At 37.6% G+C, this 18,513-nt stretch overlaps 3 protein-coding genes across 3 annotated transcripts; 2 read left to right on the top strand and 1 right to left on the bottom strand.

Moving 5' to 3' along the window:
• Positions 1 to 827: 827 nt before the first annotated feature.
• LOC144649331 (uncharacterized) lies at positions 828 to 2,201 on the top strand. Its single transcript, XM_078512314.1, has 2 exons — positions 828 to 927; positions 1,785 to 2,201. The coding sequence occupies exons 1-2, from the start codon at positions 907 to 909 to the stop codon at positions 2,199 to 2,201; spliced, it is 438 nt and encodes a 145-aa protein (XP_078368440.1). The 5' UTR covers positions 828 to 906.
• A 4,251-nt stretch (positions 2,202 to 6,452) lies between these two features.
• Positions 6,453 to 8,445, top strand: LOC144649336 (uncharacterized). Its single transcript, XM_078508827.1, has 2 exons — positions 6,453 to 6,709; positions 7,884 to 8,445. The coding sequence occupies exons 1-2, from the start codon at positions 6,629 to 6,631 to the stop codon at positions 8,298 to 8,300; spliced, it is 498 nt and encodes a 165-aa protein (XP_078364953.1). The 5' UTR covers positions 6,453 to 6,628; the 3' UTR covers positions 8,301 to 8,445.
• Positions 8,446 to 11,544: 3,099 nt separating this feature from the next.
• Positions 11,545 to 13,601, bottom strand: LOC144643897 (uncharacterized). The gene is made up of 2 exons (XM_078503287.1): positions 13,479 to 13,601; positions 11,545 to 13,006 (listed from the first exon to the last, which is right to left on the bottom strand). Exons 1-2 carry the CDS (start codon positions 13,497 to 13,499, stop codon positions 12,542 to 12,544), a joined length of 486 nt encoding a protein of 161 aa, XP_078359413.1. The 5' UTR covers positions 13,500 to 13,601; the 3' UTR covers positions 11,545 to 12,541.
• Positions 13,602 to 18,513: the final 4,912 nt, after the last annotated feature.

Here is an 18,513-nt window from a genome sequence, read left to right as displayed (position 1 = left end):
TTATCTGTGTCCCTTAAAGAGACCAAGCGACAACTAAAATTAAACTTACAAAAGATGCTAATATTACCCGTAGTGTCTGAGACATGCAGACCGTCCGATAACACATTTTTATGCAAATTAGCCATTTGTATTAAAACAAAGTGTGAAACGAATCCCGGAAGCTGAAAGCAATATCAGCAGTTTTCGATTCATACGGATTTTAAATCACCTTTTTATTGCTAGTAACGCAAGTTTCCATCTTTTCAGTTGATGCATAAACTGTTTCAGAATACAAAGACAATCCTTTTAAAGTTCCCTTATTTCACACGCTACTGAGTTCCACGCCTCATTAATTGTCACAGGTTCGATAGCTTAGATATAGCTAAAATAGTTTGGATCGTTTTAAATTTTGACTACGATGGGTGAGGCTCAACAATCAGTCACACGAACAAATCTACTTTGTTACTGTTCATGAAATCTAATAAGCCGAATTTATAAAAACAAGCCTGTTATTTTCTGTGATATTTCGTTGCTTTCCGGCTTCTTCAGTTTATGGGGTCAGTTTTCAATAAAGTTTAGGTCATAATTTTGGCACACAAAATTGATTGGATTATTATTTTCGGAGGTTTGCGAAATCTTCCAAAACAATAAAATATCATAGGTAACCGGAAATCATGATGGCATCCTTTTGTCAATTCAACTAAATGAAAGTCCTTTATCATTCCGTTCCATCCCCTAAAAGTATTGACATCCGTGCACTGCTAATAGCATTAGTAATAATTACAATAACTTACAGCAATTCAATTTTTGATTTGTCAGCAAATGGATGACATAGTACAAGCCTATAAAACGCGATGCCACAACTGCAAGGTAACGAAAAAGTGAGAAGAAAGCACCATTCTTTTATCAAGCGGAACACTGCCGACAATGTACAAGTTGGTGTTCACGGTAAGTGGCTTTATCTGACATTTCTAGCAACATCTTAGACTGTGCGGTAACGGTCTCCTTTTCATATGGTCATATATATCGATAGGCGGTGTAATTCTATTTGGCTTTGATAAGGGTTTGCCGTCTTTTTCGCTTCTCTTCCCCTAACGTTTTCGCGGCATTTTTCTTCTTGCCTTTTTCCCGCTACACGCTCAACGAACGAAGAGAAAAGAAGGCTCATTCATATTCTACTTGTATATAGTTTTTTAGATTAATTTACTAGCGATTCCTGTCCACAGAACAGATATTTTCAGATTTTTTTCCTTTCATAAAGGACTGTTTTCGTTGGGTGCCCTGAAAATGAAAGTATGTGGGGAATATATTAAGTTTCGCTTTCGTATTCGTCTACATTACGCGAGTAAGCATTGCCATTTTGGAAAAGGAAAGAATTGAAACAACATATGAGGTTTAAAGTTCTATTCACTTTTACATCGTCGAATATATTTAGTTAGGTAATGCGTCCTCTTTTAGTCGTTACTATAGTTGAAAAATTAATGTTAATTGAAAATGTGATATGTGTTTGTAGTCAGGTAGGCTAGTTTTCCACTATTTATACACCTAGTTTTATAAATACGGTACAAGCTATGTACATGTATCTTTTTCCAAAGGTTAAATTTTTATGACCCTCAATTTGCTTAGATAAAATGTGAATGCCATGAAAACCTCATTTCTACGATTTTCTGTTACACTCAGGTGAACAGGCACTGTAAAAGTTTGCTACATAACTAGGTCGTGGGCAATATTTGCTACTTAGTCCATTCTAGTGAACAAGTTTTAAACAAATATACTCACATTACAATCAACTTTTAAACCAACAGGCCTTTTCTTTGGCAATCTTCTGCTACGCCGTAACGAGTTTGCCTTACGGTCAAGATTGGACAACTTTTGCACGCTGCCTTGGGATGGGTTCCAACAAATCATCATCAGATGACATTCTCCAGTTCATTCGGCGCTATGGTTACATGGTCGTTCCTCAGTCAAACCCTCCAACACAAATGCAAGGAGCAAAGACGAAGAGTAAAAGATCAATTTACACTGGAAAATGCCCATTTAATATGGAAGTAAAAGATTACATCGACACAGTCCCAAGGTTTTTGAGCAGTGCCAAATGCAGTGGTTGTGACGTTCGCTGCAAACCTGTTACATACACTCTGAGGTTGCTTCGCCGAAAATGCGGGAATTACTGGTTGTGGGAGGAACATGATGTGCGAGTTGCCTACGTTCTGGAACAATAATGTAATGTAAACCTGTCTTCTCTCCACGTCTTTGTAACATTTAATTGATAAAACAATATATAACGATAAAATGGTTTTAGGTTTTTAACCACGTTTATAAGGACAGTTATAGAATCCTGTGTTTAGTAGTAGAGTTTAATAAAGTCCCAGCATCAAATTTTGATTGCCCACTGACAATCAAACGTCTGGTGGTTTTAAAAAAGGAAATATCTCTTCGATAATCAACGTACATTTCTCTCAAAGTTACTTTAGTAACTTAACATTGTGGCTTTTATCATTTATTTTTGGTCGCTATAGGTGGACTTAGTGTTAGTGTTTAAATCAATTAGTTGTGCAGCTAGTCCTTATCATGGAATGATAAGGAAATCTAAGCTCCTGTCAAAACATATGTTCTCCTTGCCCTCTAAGACTAATTTTAACGATTTTCTTTGTAACGTTTAAGGTGTATATTGAAAATCAGGAGATATATTGTCATAAAATACTAAAAATCCAAAAGTAGTATTTGCAGACACTAATTCTAAGTGTATTTAGTGTGTCGCAAAGCTGAATAAATGTTTATCTGATCTGGAAAATTAACGAATTGTAGTTGTTGAAATTCTTCTGTTACTCAGTTTTGAAAGTAACGGTTCAAACATGAGGCATCACCACCAAAGTCAAGCGGAATACTAAATGCCTAGTTTTCAAAAAACAATCGTTTGTTACGAGTGGCTCTAAGGATTTTTCTAATCCTCGTGTTACCCATCAGTCCAACCACTAAAACTCAAAGGATTGAAGCTCCTATCTACGTCATTTGTAGAGAATACTGTTCACCTACCGACTGCAAATCGGATTTAACGAATCAATATAGCTGTAAAGCTTGAAAGTCCGGTTTGGTTTATATTGCCTCGAAATCCATTTGAAGAAACACTTATTGACTGAAAAATCCGACTTTTGGAACTCACGGTTGCCACAAACATCAGTATTTTTCAAATTCCCTGACTTTTTTTGTGATAAAAATAAAATTTCCCTGGCCAACTATATACAAAATTTCAGATATTGTAGCAGCATCCACGTTCAAGGAAAAAAAAAATAAAGCATTGCTGAGACCACTTTGTCCTAAAATGTTTCTTCCAACCGTATGAAATCAGCGGTGTCAAATAGCCTGTGTACAGCCGTCCCGCTCCGCTCAAAAAAATGAATAATTAATAATAATCGGCTTGGAAACCTAAATTTATATATACAAGGTTTTTGCACGGTGTCATTTTGCTTCTGCTTTTTTTGTAGCTCTGATACCAGAATTAAGAGAAGATATTTTTTTCAGTTAAGAAGGACTCCAAAAGAAAAAAAAGTTTATTAAAGATAACATTTGAAGAAAAAGAACGCCAGAAGAAGTAATCTGAATTTAAAGAGCCCTGTATTATAACCGATAGCTTACACTGAGTAACTTTACAGAGATAGCAAGTACCTGAAGGTACCATAGCAATGAATATATTGTAACATGGCTGATTTTTTTCAGTACGTATACCATTTTCGTCAAGACAGACTCTTAGACGCCGCTTAGTAATATTCTTGGTGAAACATTAGTTATTGTTAGGGATTCAGTGAAATACTCACCAGGCCAGACAAATCTAGAAAAGGAAATGTTTTCGAATCTCAGTAAACTGACGACCGTTGATAGCTTGGTGGAAACTTTCATGAAATGTTATCTCACCAGAATGTTGTCCCGATAATCTATTTACAACTGATCGTGATGTTATAGGAAATATATCAATACTGATAAAGACGGTTATTTCTGTGAATAAGTACGAGCTATAGTATTGCATGGGCTAGAAATTTCTTTCACCGAATTTGAAAGTGTCGTTAATTGACTAGCAGAAAGTTAAGTCGTTGTTCTGTATTCTGTACAGAAAGCTTTCCTCTTTTTGCATAGAATCATTAAGATGAAACTACAGTTTCCGTGCCTTCCCTAATCTCGGTGGAATGCCAGAGGGGTTCAGTTAGAGCTACAAAAGTCAACTCCAGTCAAAATTACTTGCCTGGAGTTCATTCAATATTAGTTCTATTAATAGCTCAATTGGATGTAACCCTTATTTTGTTATTTGGACGTATTCAACGTCAAGTAAGCTACAGTGTGACGTTCACTTTTAAGTACGTATTCGTTTTGAGAATGGTCCTACGGTAAGTACCGAAATATTAACGCTTTCATAACTTTTTTCTTTTTCGAAAACCACCAATTTCGTTAAATCGTTTCCTTCAGTTTTCCTACATGTATCTAGCTAGTTTGCTTCTCTTTCTTTTCCTTTTCTTTATCTTTCTTTGTACCATGCCTCCAACTCTTTATCAACTTTTCAGCAGCTGGAAAAAGTTCTGACTTACCATTTTATCATAAAACCGATTTTCGTTATAGCTGCGGTGGAATTCGGTGGATATTAAAATTTAAATTTGAAGCACTTCTGAAACATCAATCCTCTGTGAGTCGGCTACTTATCGAAGTGCATCAAGTGTTATCTGGCGGACGTACCAATTGATGACGTCACAAGCGGTTTACTGTCCATTCTCTGAAGGATTAAAAAGTCGAGTTTCGCACCGAAAGTGTTATCATATCACCTTAAAATCATCTTTCAAGTTCTTGAAAGATATCCATCTGGGTGGTATTTATTCTCTGTAATCAATATCTAGCAGAGGTAACAGTATAAACTTCATCTTTAACCAAAATTTTGTACGTGGCAGTATACTGTTATCGTAATTTTCTTGTCTGTTTTGAAGTATCAAGACAGACAAGGCAATATCCCCCAGATAGTGTTTTGCTATTTTTAACTTGCCTTTTTGCACTGTTTTGTCATTCAGCTTGAAGGGAATGAAACGAAAGGTTGTCACAGCACCCGTTAAATATCGACTGTTACCCATTGCTAAAAGAGTGTTCTATCAACTAATACTGAGCCCGAGGCTGTCCAACTGACTGCAGCGAAATGGCTTGTTGCCCGACGAGAAGCTTTGTAAGAAATACGTTTCTAATTCGAAGTAATTTTGGAGTCGATGTCTTATTAAAGAAGACGCATCCCAGCCATTTTTTGTTAATGGCATATATTTCTATTGAAGAAAAAGGACAAATAAGAAAGTATTTATCCTAAGATTAATTGATCTTTTTTCTTTCGTGTTTGTTCACTTGGTAGCTTTTTTGCTCCGAATTGTGCGTTAGGTGAATGGGAAACTCATCTGTTAGCGGCGACACAAATAACATGGTTATTATTTATTATACTTAAAATTATTTTTTTATTTTTTTATTTTATTTTTTATTTTTATTTTATTTTTTTATTATTATTGAATAATAAAATAAAAAAAAAAAAAAAAAATAAAAAAAAAATTAATAAAAAAAATAAAAAAAAAAATACTTAAAATTATTTGCTAATAGCGCCACAATTTGAAATGAAACACTGTATGCAGAATAAATTACATTACTAACCTCTATCTCAATTTACGACTCAGATATTTTGATGCATTTTTGGTTATTCAGTGTTTGTCTGTGAGCTCCATTTGTCGAACGTTTCAGAGCCACCAACGCAAACCGTTTTTACAATACTCCAAAAACCATCAATGAAGAACAAAAGTTGTTTGTTTTACACGTTTGTTACTGCAGTAGACTTGCAATTGAATGTTGTGGTAAGTCGCAGGTCAGGTTTAAAAGCTTCAGCTAACTGCAGTTCTTCCGTAATAAGCATTCCCCAAAATCAGGGCAGTTTTTATACAGACGGTTATCACACAAATTCCCTTTATTTGCCTTTAATTTGTATCTGACTTGGCTACATGGCGAGCAGAGAACTGTTGAAACAATCCTTACTGAATCCTTTTTTTTACCGATGAAATATGATACCTACCAGAATCCAAACAGCGAACGCAAGGTGATGTATGAGCCATGCGTTTAGTGTGGGTTTTGATGGTTAACCACAACAACAAACAAGGAAACTAGTTCAGTTAGTGTCGTCTTAACAGGCAAAACCCACGCTATGTTCCATGGCTCAGTGATCTCCTTAAAATCTTGTATGTTGGCTGTAGGACTCCCTAAAAATAGCGCATAGAAACTTCAATCGATATAAAATCAAGCCGAGTAAAGTCCATGAGACAGTAAAATAGGTGACTTTTTTTAGGTCGCCATTGGTGAATTTACATTTAACGAATTTCTTTTTTTGTCCTTAAACAATCTCCTGAGGCAGGGAATATTATAGACAGTCACGGGCAATACATTCAGAAGAAGCAATTGTGACGCAAATGAGGTGTTTTGCTCATTTTTCCGTCATGTCTCGTCTTTTAAGAGGTTAATCGCCTGTATTGAATATCCAGTGCTAACAGTGATTTCATTAAGTCGGTATACGTAATCAAAAAGACAAAAATCTTCTTCAGCACACAGTACCAGCCTATAAAAGCAACGATTAACACCATGCCTACATCAGATGATCACACGTACAAGCTATCCAGACAAGGAAGAAGCATCTTTCAAGTTAAACACGGAGCCGACTATGTTCAAACTTGTGGTGGGTTATCGATTTCTTGAGTTTTAAATGTATTGAATACCATATCTAGCCTCTTCCCATATTATTTAGGTCTCCGTTTCATTTCATATGATTCGGATGCAACCAATTTTGATGGCACAGCCGTCCACGACTGAACTTGGACTAGTCGCTCATCTTTTTCGGATACGACTCCTTTAAGGGCTGAGATTTATCGTTGAAGCAGCACAATGACATCTAAATTGTACATTTTTATGTTCACTTCACAATTAGATGAATAGAATTTTATTTAATAATTCTGTTATTTAAAATTTTGTTTCTAAGTTTGAATGGAAGAAAGGTTTGATAACTGTCTTTTTTTTATTATACTTTACATTTTTTTCATTTTCACAAGATATGAAAACAAATTAAACTTCCTATCCAAATTTCATCCTTGGGTAAGTTTTAAGGCCTCAAGCTTCTTATAATAAAGTTTCTTGTACAAACCAAAAGAAGACTCTACGTGTGCACTTTTTCTTTTGCATTTTACATTATCATGCATCTACTTTCTTGTTTTACATGGTAAAGTGCAGTCCCGCCGTAACTAGCAAGAGGCAAGACGAGGCACTTGCCTCGTCTAGATTTTTGTCCAAAATTAAACAACAAAATATGCTTTGTTGGGAAAACAATTCCCAGTTGAAGACGATTTCCCTTTTAATTATATTTTGAGCTTTCCTGGCCAAAAAAGTAAGTCATCATTAAAATGTCTCTGAAAGAGAATTTCAGAGCTTCTAGATTTCATAATTTTCTGGAGGGCATACCCCAGAACCCCCTAGCAAGATCTTGCTTCGTCTATGACAAAGGTATTTTTACGGCCCTGAAGTGCAAGGGTAAAATGAAAGCGTTTCTTACAATTATTTGCAAGTTTACTCTCAACAATATATCGGCTTTAATTATAAGCATTCAAGGTAATAACGAATACCTATATCATGAAAAACTGATATTCGATCGACTGTGGTTATCATGTTTATGATTATGTTCTCCCTTTAGTGTTGTCGGAAACTGATATAAGATCGAATGCGGTTTTCACTGGCCCTTCATTTGTGACGACATTCAGTCAATGAATCATATTGGTTACTAGACGAAGCACGCATCTGATAGAGAATGCCTTTTTAGTTGTAAATATATGATCACCTTATTGTCGTTTTCCCACTTATAGACCTTTAAGTTGCTGATCTCCTACCTTGTTGCAACGAGTTTGGCTGGCCGAAAGGAATGGAGAAGTTTAGCACGTTGCCTTCAGATGAGTTCTACTGGGACATCTCCAAAAGACATTCTACGGTTTATTCGTCACCGAGGTTACATGATTGTTCCTCAGTCAAACCCTGCTACTAAAATACAAGAAGCAAAGACGCCAAGTAAAAGATCGGTTTACTCTGGAAAATGCCCATTTAAGATGGAAGTGAAAGATTTTTTTGACGCAGTACCGAGGTTTCTTAGTAGTGCCACATGCAGGGGTTGTGACGTTCGTTGCAAGCCCGTCACCTACACTCTGAGGCTACTTCGCAAAAAATGCGGGAATTATTGGTTGTGGGAGGAACAAGAAATGCGAGTTGCTTATGTTTTGGAGCAATAAGTTGAAAAGCTTTCTTAATAATCACGCTTTCTCAAACTATCATCTGATCACATCGTAACGTCAATGTTTGCATTTGGCAATTAGAAATTCACCCCATGCACAAAATTGTATTTTAGACTTTTAATATAGTATTGTAAGATTCCTAGCTTTTTAATGTATTTTAGACTTTTCTTAAATAAAAACTTTTGTAAGATTTTCTTTTCCTTTTAAACCTGGAGCGTAATTGTAGATATAAGTTTCCTCACCTTAATTATTACTTCTCCTGACAGTGCCCTTTTTCCTTTCCTCAGTTCCCTCGTTATTTCAGTTGGCAATGTATTGATATGCTCAGGCGGTTAAGTTCTTTTTCGTTCGTCTTGAAGGGAATAAATCAAAAGGTCACCAAAGTTGCCGAAAATATCGTTCTAAACAGTGAAGTACCACTTGAGGGTAGAAAATATTGGCCCAACGAGGTCTCGTTCAACACTAACAAATTCAAATAGACAACAATTTGTATGCTGAGGGCTAATATAAAAAGAACAAGTCATGAAACTGGGAGAGAACCGGGCCAGTTATTGCATACCAATTTGAAACAATCTGAAACACTCCAAGTACCCGAAAATTTTGGCATAGAGAATTTTGAATTAGTTTTTCATTTCAAGCCTGATTATGATTCCCCTGTTTTGTCAGTCGTGTAGGAGTATTCAGCTTTCCTCAGAATGTATGTGCAATATAGCTAATTTTATAATATTGCTTTAACAAAATTTGTTGTGGCATCAATCCAGTGTCAAGCCGGTCAATGAGCATGGCACTTTACAGTTTAGGTCTCTCATTGCTATTGAATTGTTATTTTTGTAGGTTGACAATTTCTCGAACAGGCAGCGTCAGGGAGAAATAACGATTCCTTTGTGATGCAAATGAGCAGTCTCGATTATCGTGTCGTTTTATCTCTCAAGAAGTACATCATCTAAATCGATACATTGCTAAAAGCGATCATATTTGGATAATACCACTTAATATAAAGCGAAAACTTCTTCTTTAACTGCAGCGTTTTATAGTTATGGACGACAAAGCACTTTAATGCTGGCAAACGCTGTGTCATCATCAGATGCCAATATCACGCGTTGACGAAAAACGGAAGATGTAAAACACAGATGTAACACATTCGTAACACGTGACTGCTCAGTTCAAAGTAATTCTGACCAAACAGCAACGCAAGCAATTTGCGTCTACTTGCGTCTTCGTTTGGCCAGGACTTGCGCTGACTTGCGTTGACTTTGCTCAAGATAAAATTTGCACTTAAGTTAACATAAGTTTTTAACCGTTTGGCCACCCATCGCAAGTCAACGCATTTTTTTTGCAGTTAACTTCAAATACTGAATTCCACCCCGTAGCATTTAAAATGACTTTTTTCAAACTTGCGTGTACTTGCGACTAAACTTGCATGTCCGTTTGACCACCCAACACAAGCCTGTACCAGGGAAGGGGGGGGGGGGGAGGTGACTCTATTGTTTCCAGTTGTTTATTCGTGACCGACTCATCACTGCCATTATGACGTCACATGGCAACGCGCGAGCGATTCCCTCGGTTTAGTCAGATGAGCGGGATTAAATCACGAGTACGCCACAGCAGAGGTCCAGAAAGGCTTATCATTAGTGCTTATATCGCTATTGTTGGCTAATTCTTTTCCAGTAGTTAGGTTTGATGCCTTAACTTTCTGTGTGTATGATCTGTTTCTGTTTTTTAGAGCCCGTTATCCTGTAATTTGGTTATTATTTTTAACTCTTGAACGGGACAATAGGCGGGACCGCCATTTTGCCTTCGGGTCAAGCGAAGTCCATCAAAAACATCCACCTTTTCACCCAAACATTTTTCTCAAATCCGCTTCATAATAGGAGGTTTTACTCCTTGAATATTAACGTTTAATCTTCGGGGCCTTCCGTGTCGCTTGAGTTAGCCAAACTTCATGTCTTTCCGTTCGAGTGCAAAGGTATAATTTTTATCCAGAACATGTCAACAACGCCGATCGCTGCTTCGCGATCTCATGTAGAATTCTTTTTCCATATATTTTTATTCGCATTCATTGGCTTATTATAATGTACTACTGTTGGTATCTGTGCAGTTATGTTGTATTTTGTGGCTTCCCTTGCCGTGACGACTCTTAAATTTCATTAATTGCATACCTCCTGAAAAAAAAAAAAAAAGAAAAAGAAAAGCTTACAACACGGGGTATTTCGAGTCGGGCACCCATCCAAGTGTTAACCCCGCCCGGCAAGCCTTAACTTTGGCCAGCTTGAATTGAGCAAGCGCTTTCATTGTGGTTTGAACGAGGAAAAACGTGTTGGGCAAAATAGACATGATTTCAAATTCGTTGCCGCAAGACAAGTAGTAAAAAATTACCGATTAATAAAGACTTGAGTAAAGTTTTTCTGTGTTGTTTTTCTATAATACCCAATGAAAGCGCAGGCCCCATCCAACCTGGCTGAAGTTGATTGCTCCGATTTTCACCTTTAAGAAGAAAGACATGAAGATCCACGAATGCTGAAAGTCTGATACTGCACGTACATCAAGAACCGTACATCCTGAGCCAAACCTTCTATTTCTGTTACAATAAAAATTAAATTCCCTGTGCAAGGACCCTCGAAAGCTCGACCTGTTTACAGATTTCATCGATCATTCTACACTTTGCGAAGGTGTTTCTGTTGATTTAAAAAAATGAATATAACGTCTGATCTACCAAAAAATAGCGGAAGAGAGACGGTTGCATTCGCTAACATCTCCGCATTATTGACTTGAGTAAATGAAGGAAGGTAACGGAGTAAATGCAACATTCTTGACTCGTTTCTCGATTGATGCTTGCCCGCCATCTTTAATATCACTCATGCGAAGCGTGACGTCATACTGGCAGTGATGATTGAACCAACATTTTCCTTAGAGACACCTGCTCCCCCCCCCCCCCCCCTCCCCCCCCCTCTGGCTTGTACACAAGTTGAACTTGCTTTACAGTTTGGCCAGTTTTTTAGACTTGAACATATAAGTTTTAAGTGATATCAGCTTTAAAAATGGTAGGTACTATAGGTCTATGCAAGTATCACGTTTGTGTGGCAGTTGAGACATACACAGGAATAGAACAGTTTTACAGAAAATCTAAATTTTCGGTTGGGAAATCTACGGTTTGGATTACCATGCATATGTAACTTATCGTGAGTTTACCTCGACCGTTTGGCACCTTGTTTGAGGTTGTTACAAACAACTGAAACTTACATATGAAAAATAATCGGATTTTATTTAAAAAATGGCTTCAAAAACCGCTTATAATTAAAACAAATCCAGTTCGATTAACACACAATTTATAATAACTTGCATTAAATTAATATTCTTCTGTCAGGTTGTGAATTTTTTAAGAAATGAAATTAAGTTTTCCTGTTTAAAACCGCATATTTAAGAGGGAACTGTCAGCCCGATAAATTACAGACGGGCCACCTTAAAGGAAACACTTGACTTCACGGTTTGGCTCTATAGCGCTCTTCAAAACGGAAAACAATTCAGAAAATTACAAATTTATAAATAGATTTACAGAAAACATTTCGCCAATGTTGGCTCTGTAGGGCTCTTCAGAATGGCAAAATTATTTAGAAAGTAACAAATTTATTCATAAGCAGGAAAAAGAAAACATTTGACAAATGTTCGGCTGTATAGTCAAAACAGAATTCTATATTTAGAAAATGATTCAGAACATTACAATTTGTTTTATTAGTAGATTTAAAGACAAACTTTAATCAGGTTCATCTCGATTGTGCACTCCAAAATGAGATTCTATTTTGGAAAAATGATATTTAGAAAATTACAAGACGCCGGCATAGGTCTACAACGCCGGCGTTTGGGTTGGAACACCGCTTTGGTGGCCATAAAAATAAAGGAGAAATAAAGCATGTGCTTTTTCCGATGTTCTAAGCTCAATATCCGAAACTATTTTGAAAACACGTCTTAAGCAGTATAGCATCAGAAAATATAACGTGGACATATTATTTTATGACATTAAAAAATGTTGTGTTTTGCGCCTTGGCAAATTCGACGAAATTCCAAAATGCATTTCTTCTATAAAACAAAGATCTGATTGCAAAACAAATCGAAGTTAAATACTTGATGCTTAATATAAAAAGTCCTAATATGAAAATCTTGATTTTCACTTACACAATTAATTTTCAAAAAGTAAAAAGGCAAGACCAGTCCATCTTGCTGCACACATAACGCTGCGATTGTTAGTCATCCGAGACCCAAACAAAGGCGATCTCTAATGTCTTCTGCGTCCACATCCAATAGTTCTTGCATTTCCTGGATAGCAGCTTGTGTGTGTACATCACCGGCTTACAGTGAATGTCACAATCGTTACAAATAGCCTTGCTCAAATACCTCGGAACGGTGTGCACGAAGTCGATGGGTTGATACTCGAATGGGCAGTGTGTTTTCAGTGTGTCTGCAACACCGACGCTTCTTGTGTTCCTTTTTGGTGCGTTAAACGTTGGTAAGATTTGATGTGGCGTCGGCGCATACGACTGAGACACGATCATATACTGACGGCGGTGAATGAAGCGAAGAACATCGTTGGATGATACGTTAGCTTGTTGCGATACGCCCATCTGAAGACAGTTGGCCAAGCCTCTCCAGTTTCGGCGTTCTCTTCTTAATGAAAAACTAACGGAGATGAGAAAGAGTCCCAAACCAACCTGGGAAATAAATGAGCAAGGTAATATTGAAAATCGTTCTACGGTCGCCTAGTTCTTACTTTATTCCTTTTGCAGTGATAGCTCTCAAGACAGATACTTTAACTCTTTGTCTGTGTCTTATGTCAAGAGAAACACAAAAAAAAATATTTAGCGCAATGTCCAGCTTTTTCAGTTTACTTTGGTTTTTTAAAAAAATGACATTGTTTGTATCAAAAAGTGCAAGAAGTTTCGTAATTTTGTTCAGTTTTACTTTCGCTATAAGTCTACTATCAACGAAATACGCAATAGAAATTAACTGTTGTTTTTGATAAATAAAGCTGATGCGAGTCGGTTAGCCTAATTTCTAAGAACAGTTATTTTGATGTAGTTCTACATATAGGAACTCAAAATTCTGAGTGGCTGTTGTGTTTGTGTTTACCCTAAGATTATTTAGTAGAATTGCACAGGGCTTATCGTAAAAAAGGTGACTTACCAAATAAAAAGGTTTGAACATTTTTCACTTGATGGGCTACCTCCTGCTCCTTGTGGATCGATTCCTTTTGATCTCTCTTCTCGATCTGGCGAAAGGTATTGTTGCTAATGTTTTATAGTATGCATTCTGCCTGATATTGGCGTAGAACGCTCTGAGCGTTCGTGCTTCCCGCCTGAACTCGTGCTTCCCATATGAACTCGCCTGATATTTTTTATTACAAATCAGCACGTATTACAGAAGCTGCTTAAAAGGAAGTTCCGGTCAAATGAACACTCACATAATGTGAAACTGTTACCAAATTACTCGACATTTGATAGGCTACCTCCTGCTCCGTGTGGATCGATTCCTTTTGATCTGTCTTCTCGTTCAGGCGAAAGGTACTGTTTCTTCTGTTTTAAAGTATATATTCTGCCTGATATTACAATACAATACAATACAATACAATACAATACAATTTTATTGTCCATATGTGGGACGAGGTCTCCCTCAATGTCCGAGCCAGAGGCTCATGTATAAAACGTAGGACTAAAAATCGAATCCATGGCGTCGAATTCACTGAGTATTGGTACTTCCCTTTCAGGTGTATTCACTTTTTTCGAATCATTACTTCATTACTTAAATTTATTTGCTAGGTCGGCAGTTTTAGCGCACGTGTAACCTATACATAAGGTGAACGTATGATCTCGCCTAATATTTTTTATTACAAATTAGCACAAATTAGAGAAGCCGCTTAAAAGGAAATTCCGAAGTTCCGCCGGTCAAATGAACAGTACTCACGTGCACGCAATGCGAAACTGCTAACAAAGTACTCGACACATGTTTATTAAAATAATCTCATGAAGCCTTTCGCAAAATGAAAGAAAGTAACATGCACATGTACATGAAGTACACCTATCGATGATCATAAAGTTTCAATGTAGCTGTTATGATTTGCAATTTACTCAAAAAGAAATCATTTACTTTGTCGGCAACTTTAGCACACACGTCACTGTTAACCGTGAGACGGCAAAAAATGACTCCACTTGATGATGTATATTTCAAAACAACACAGATCACTCAAGACACTTGTGGAATATTCTGCCGGCAACATGTAAATCACCAGAACTCACGCGTTGTATTTAAATAACTGTCGAGACTTCTCATTAAATAAAGCTATTAAGAGGCTGTGCCCGTAATACCGATCTGGTCGATCTGGCTTGAAAACTAGTTTTCGCTCATTTCTTGTGTGTTGCAAGACTTTCTTTCGAGTATTAGTATGTTGGAACAGCAATTTCTGCAACCTCGTTCCCAGGGTCTCTCTCTCACCGAGAGACCCTGGGAACGAGGTTGCAATTTCTGGGGTTTTGCATTGATAAGGTATGGTTTATTTCAAGCAGACACCCTGTTTTAGTTCGTTGGTAAAGTTTTTGTAAGTTACATTATTAACAAGACCGCGCAGAACAAACTTAACGAAACGTGCATCAGTCTTTAATAAAACTTCATTTTATCAACAGAAATAAAGCTTACAGGTTTTTGCAGCTTTTATCGCCATTAGAAATGGATTAAACCTGGTAGTGTTTTTCAGGTTCACAAAATTCATAGAACACAATGTTGTGAGACTGTGTCAAAGCTCAATGTAAGCAGATGAGGATTCTCTAATGATACTTTCCATGGTTTCTTTGTAGGTGCAAAATTCATCTAAAATAGGCAATAGTTCTGTGAAAAGTTCAGCTGATTCAATGGTGCACTTTGATTCGTGCTTTGGGGTGTTGAAGTACTTCCGATGTCAAGTTGTTTGCTCTGTGTTTGCAAGACATAATTATAAACAAGAACACAACATACCGTATTTATTCGGCTCTAAGTTGATCTCGGCTATAAGCTGAGACTCTAACTTTTGGTTTTTAGAACCAGTTGGACTCTGACAAAAAATAAACCCAAAACCTCGGCTATAAGGCGAGACCTAATTTTTCCTTCAAACTATAAAACAATCCACGCGCAGCGAATCAACACATTCGTTAAACTAGTAGTACCTATCGGTAAGTGCCAACGAGCGAAATACTCATGTTTGTTCATAAGAACAGATATTGAATGGTTTTTGATAGAACTATATTCGAAATGACCACTGATATGGTAAATTGTATTTTAGGTAATATGCGAAAAAAAGTGCTATTTCTCTGGTGTTCATAAATGACACAGGCTTGATAGCCGTAGTTTCCAGCGCGCGTATTCTCGCGATCGCGCACTCTTTTAAACACACTAAAAAACGTACACAGATGTCTGCTACGCAGGCTACGGGTTTGACAGATTGATAACTCTTGACAAATCTTTATATTCTTTTCAACGTTAAAATGTCACAGCATTCAGCATTCTCATAAGTCAGGGAAACTCTATTTAACGTCAACAGTCCGCTTTTGATTTTCATGTCTCTCTTCGATCGTAAATCAAAGGACTCCAAAGTCAAAATATTATTTCATCGCTTTGAAGACCTTGATGTTTATTTTTTCGGCGGTCGAATATTCTGTAGGGTATTCTCTTTCGATTTATAATTCCCTAAAGGTGTATTTATCGGTAAAGGGATGTAATGAATGACCACATTGAAAATTTTAACGGCGAGCCGCGTGGACGCCATTTTGGTCATTTGCTCTCTAGCAAGGAGTGAGAGACTGGGAACCAGTTTGGGAAGAACAATACAACCCAAATATGGGGTTTACTTACACCCAAATATGGTCAAAAAAAAAAGTCCCTTACGCAGAACTTAAGATTTTCTCTGCCTATACACTCATACGCACACGGCTCTATGATTCTGCCGCCTCGACAGCCTCACCTCTTGGCTCGGCTGTCTCGTTGGCAATCACTACTATATAATATAAAAAAACAACAAATCAGTTCTATGCGTGACAAAACATTCACCTGGGCATCCCATCTCAAACAGTCACGCGTTCTTCTGAAGAATAAAGCGGTTATCGATCATCATGCCAAAAGCTACTCGTTTTCAAACAGCTAAACTTTCAAATTGAAAGTTGTTGCTAAGGTAGAGACCGTTCAGAACAACTGAAGAAATCGCCAGAGAATACGGGACGATTCAGCGAATCTTCAGTTCGTCGCAATTCGCCAAGTCACCAGCAAACAGATCAAGCAGATAAAACGGCGGGAAAACTTTAGATTTAATCAAAACAAAACACGATGTGCTGTTACCGGTATTTGTCGAGTATCCTGAATCAAACTCGAGGTCTTCTGAAGTGGTTTCTTTTAGCAGAAAAGTCGTGGTTTTCGGCGTGAACAAAAATATTACTTTAATACAGCCGATTTCTGTCAGATCGTGTTACAATGTTTAATGTTGACCAAGCTCGTGGGAACAGCCGCTTCTGATTGTTCAGTTTCTGATGTCGCCAAAACAAGTGAAAACAAACATCAGTTCCTCCTTCTGTTGAAGAGTCACACAGAGACAGTCTCAGGCAGAAATTTAGAAGAGATTGTGTGGAAATTGTTTAAAGCATGCGGAATTTCGAACGCTCTCAACTGCTGGTTTTCACTGTCACGCAAGTAACGATACTGTCACGCGCTGCAAAAAATAAATCCAAAGCTATTGAGTCAAACAAATCAAGAATACTACAGGTTGTAGAAAATAACAAGAAAGTCTACGTCTCCAAGTCTCATATCTGTACGGTATTCCGTACTCGAGTTATCCGTCAAAATGTTCAACACAAATGTATAGAGCACAGTATGGAAATTCCATGCTGGAGTCCATGTGAAGGGGCACCAAGATGGCCGCCGGAAATCAATTAAAACATCTGACATTCACTTCTGCTATAAAACACAGTCAGTTCACCTTCGTGAACACGTAAACATTCACATAATCACTTATTGTTAAACCTTAATTGTTCAGATTGTTAATAATAACAGGATGAGGCATTCTTTGTAAGCATACGTGACAGCCTTCAGGCGGTCATTCTGACGTCGTGTGGCGCAAAACTCCGAAATTCAAAATGTTATTTCGGATGCCATCGAGCTGAAAACCTTCAATAAGATATATATTTAGGACGTCTCTGATAGCCAGTGAAGGATAAAAAAGTCAGGGGCCTCGCGATTCTGGATTTAGAATTTTGATGACGTCACGTGAAAACCAAGAACAGCGATCCAAAGAAGGAAGCAAGAAGCTCCTCAAAAATCCACCGCAAACCGGAGATCCGAAGAAGAATAAGCTCACATGGCCTGCTCTTGTCACATGCTCACATGTTCGACACATGTCTTATCACGTGTCTTGGTACGATACTCGACTCTGTACAAGTTTACTGGCCGACACATGCCCCTGAAAAATTTTAGCGGGGTGGACATTTTGGTCTCCTTACAGGAATGTGGAAGTTTTTCTGCATATATCCGTGCACAAGACACCAGCTATCGAAAACCACAGGCCAAAATTAGGTTTGCGTTCTCCTTCGTCGAACGCAAAAACCACAATTCGCTTGATCATTCATTTTTTTCGAGTTTTTTAAGAATTTTCGGTTCACCCGAACCAGCGCTCGTAACGACCACTGTCAAGGCTTATATTTACCAGAACATAGACAATTAATTTAAAAAGAACTAACAACTTCTGTAGCAAACAAACACCACAGCCAGTTCATCCTCGGAGACCCAGGAGCAGTTAGTGGAGGTAAGGGAAACTGCGGGAAAAAAGTTCGGCATAAAAACGTTGGAGCGATTGAAACTGAAGGTTCCCCTGGGGAGGGAGTCTTACCAGGCCAGTTCCAAACAGCTTTCTGTATACTGCCTCCTGATTGGGCAGAAAAGTTATTTGTATCCCCTTTGTATTATTCTGCCTAATCGGCAGTCTGCAGGTCTACAATCCTTTTTGTGTGTTCCAATACGATGTAAAAACACTGTATCACGTTAGTGTTAGGGAACTGTCAGTCCGATAAATACAAGACGGCCGCCACCTTAAAGGAATGCTTTGCCTTACACAAGCCTAACACAAGGTTACTTACCAAATAAAAAGCTTTGAACATTGTTCACTTGGTCGGCTGCTTCCTGCTCCTCGTGGATCGATTCCTTTCAATAT

Source organism: Oculina patagonica, chromosome 1 (genome assembly GCF_052425735.1).
Source record: "Oculina patagonica isolate OP01 chromosome 1, crgOcupat, whole genome shotgun sequence".
Lineage (NCBI taxonomy): Eukaryota > Metazoa > Cnidaria > Anthozoa > Scleractinia > Oculinidae > Oculina > Oculina patagonica.
Note: the sequence above shows the minus strand (reverse complement) of the source record. Positions and strands in the feature narration are given on the sequence as shown.

Bases quoted from the DNA above. Each gene is read 5' to 3' on its own strand.
- LOC144649336 (XM_078508827.1), top strand. From the start codon at position 6,629: ATGATCACACGTACAAGCTATCCAGACAAGGAAGAAGCATCTTTCAAG. The intron at 6,710-7,883 runs GTGGGTTATCGA...TCCCACTTATAG, and splicing joins CGACTATGTTCAAACTTGTG to ACCTTTAAGTTGCTGATCTC.
- LOC144649331 (XM_078512314.1), top strand. From the start codon at position 907: ATGTACAAGTTGGTGTTCACG. The intron at 928-1,784 runs GTAAGTGGCTTT...TTAAACCAACAG, and splicing joins TGTACAAGTTGGTGTTCACG to GCCTTTTCTTTGGCAATCTT.
- LOC144643897 (XM_078503287.1), bottom strand. From the start codon at position 13,499: ATGTTCAAACCTTTTTATTTG. The intron at 13,007-13,478 runs GTAAGTCACCTT...TTTATTTCCCAG, and splicing joins TGTTCAAACCTTTTTATTTG to GTTGGTTTGGGACTCTTTCT.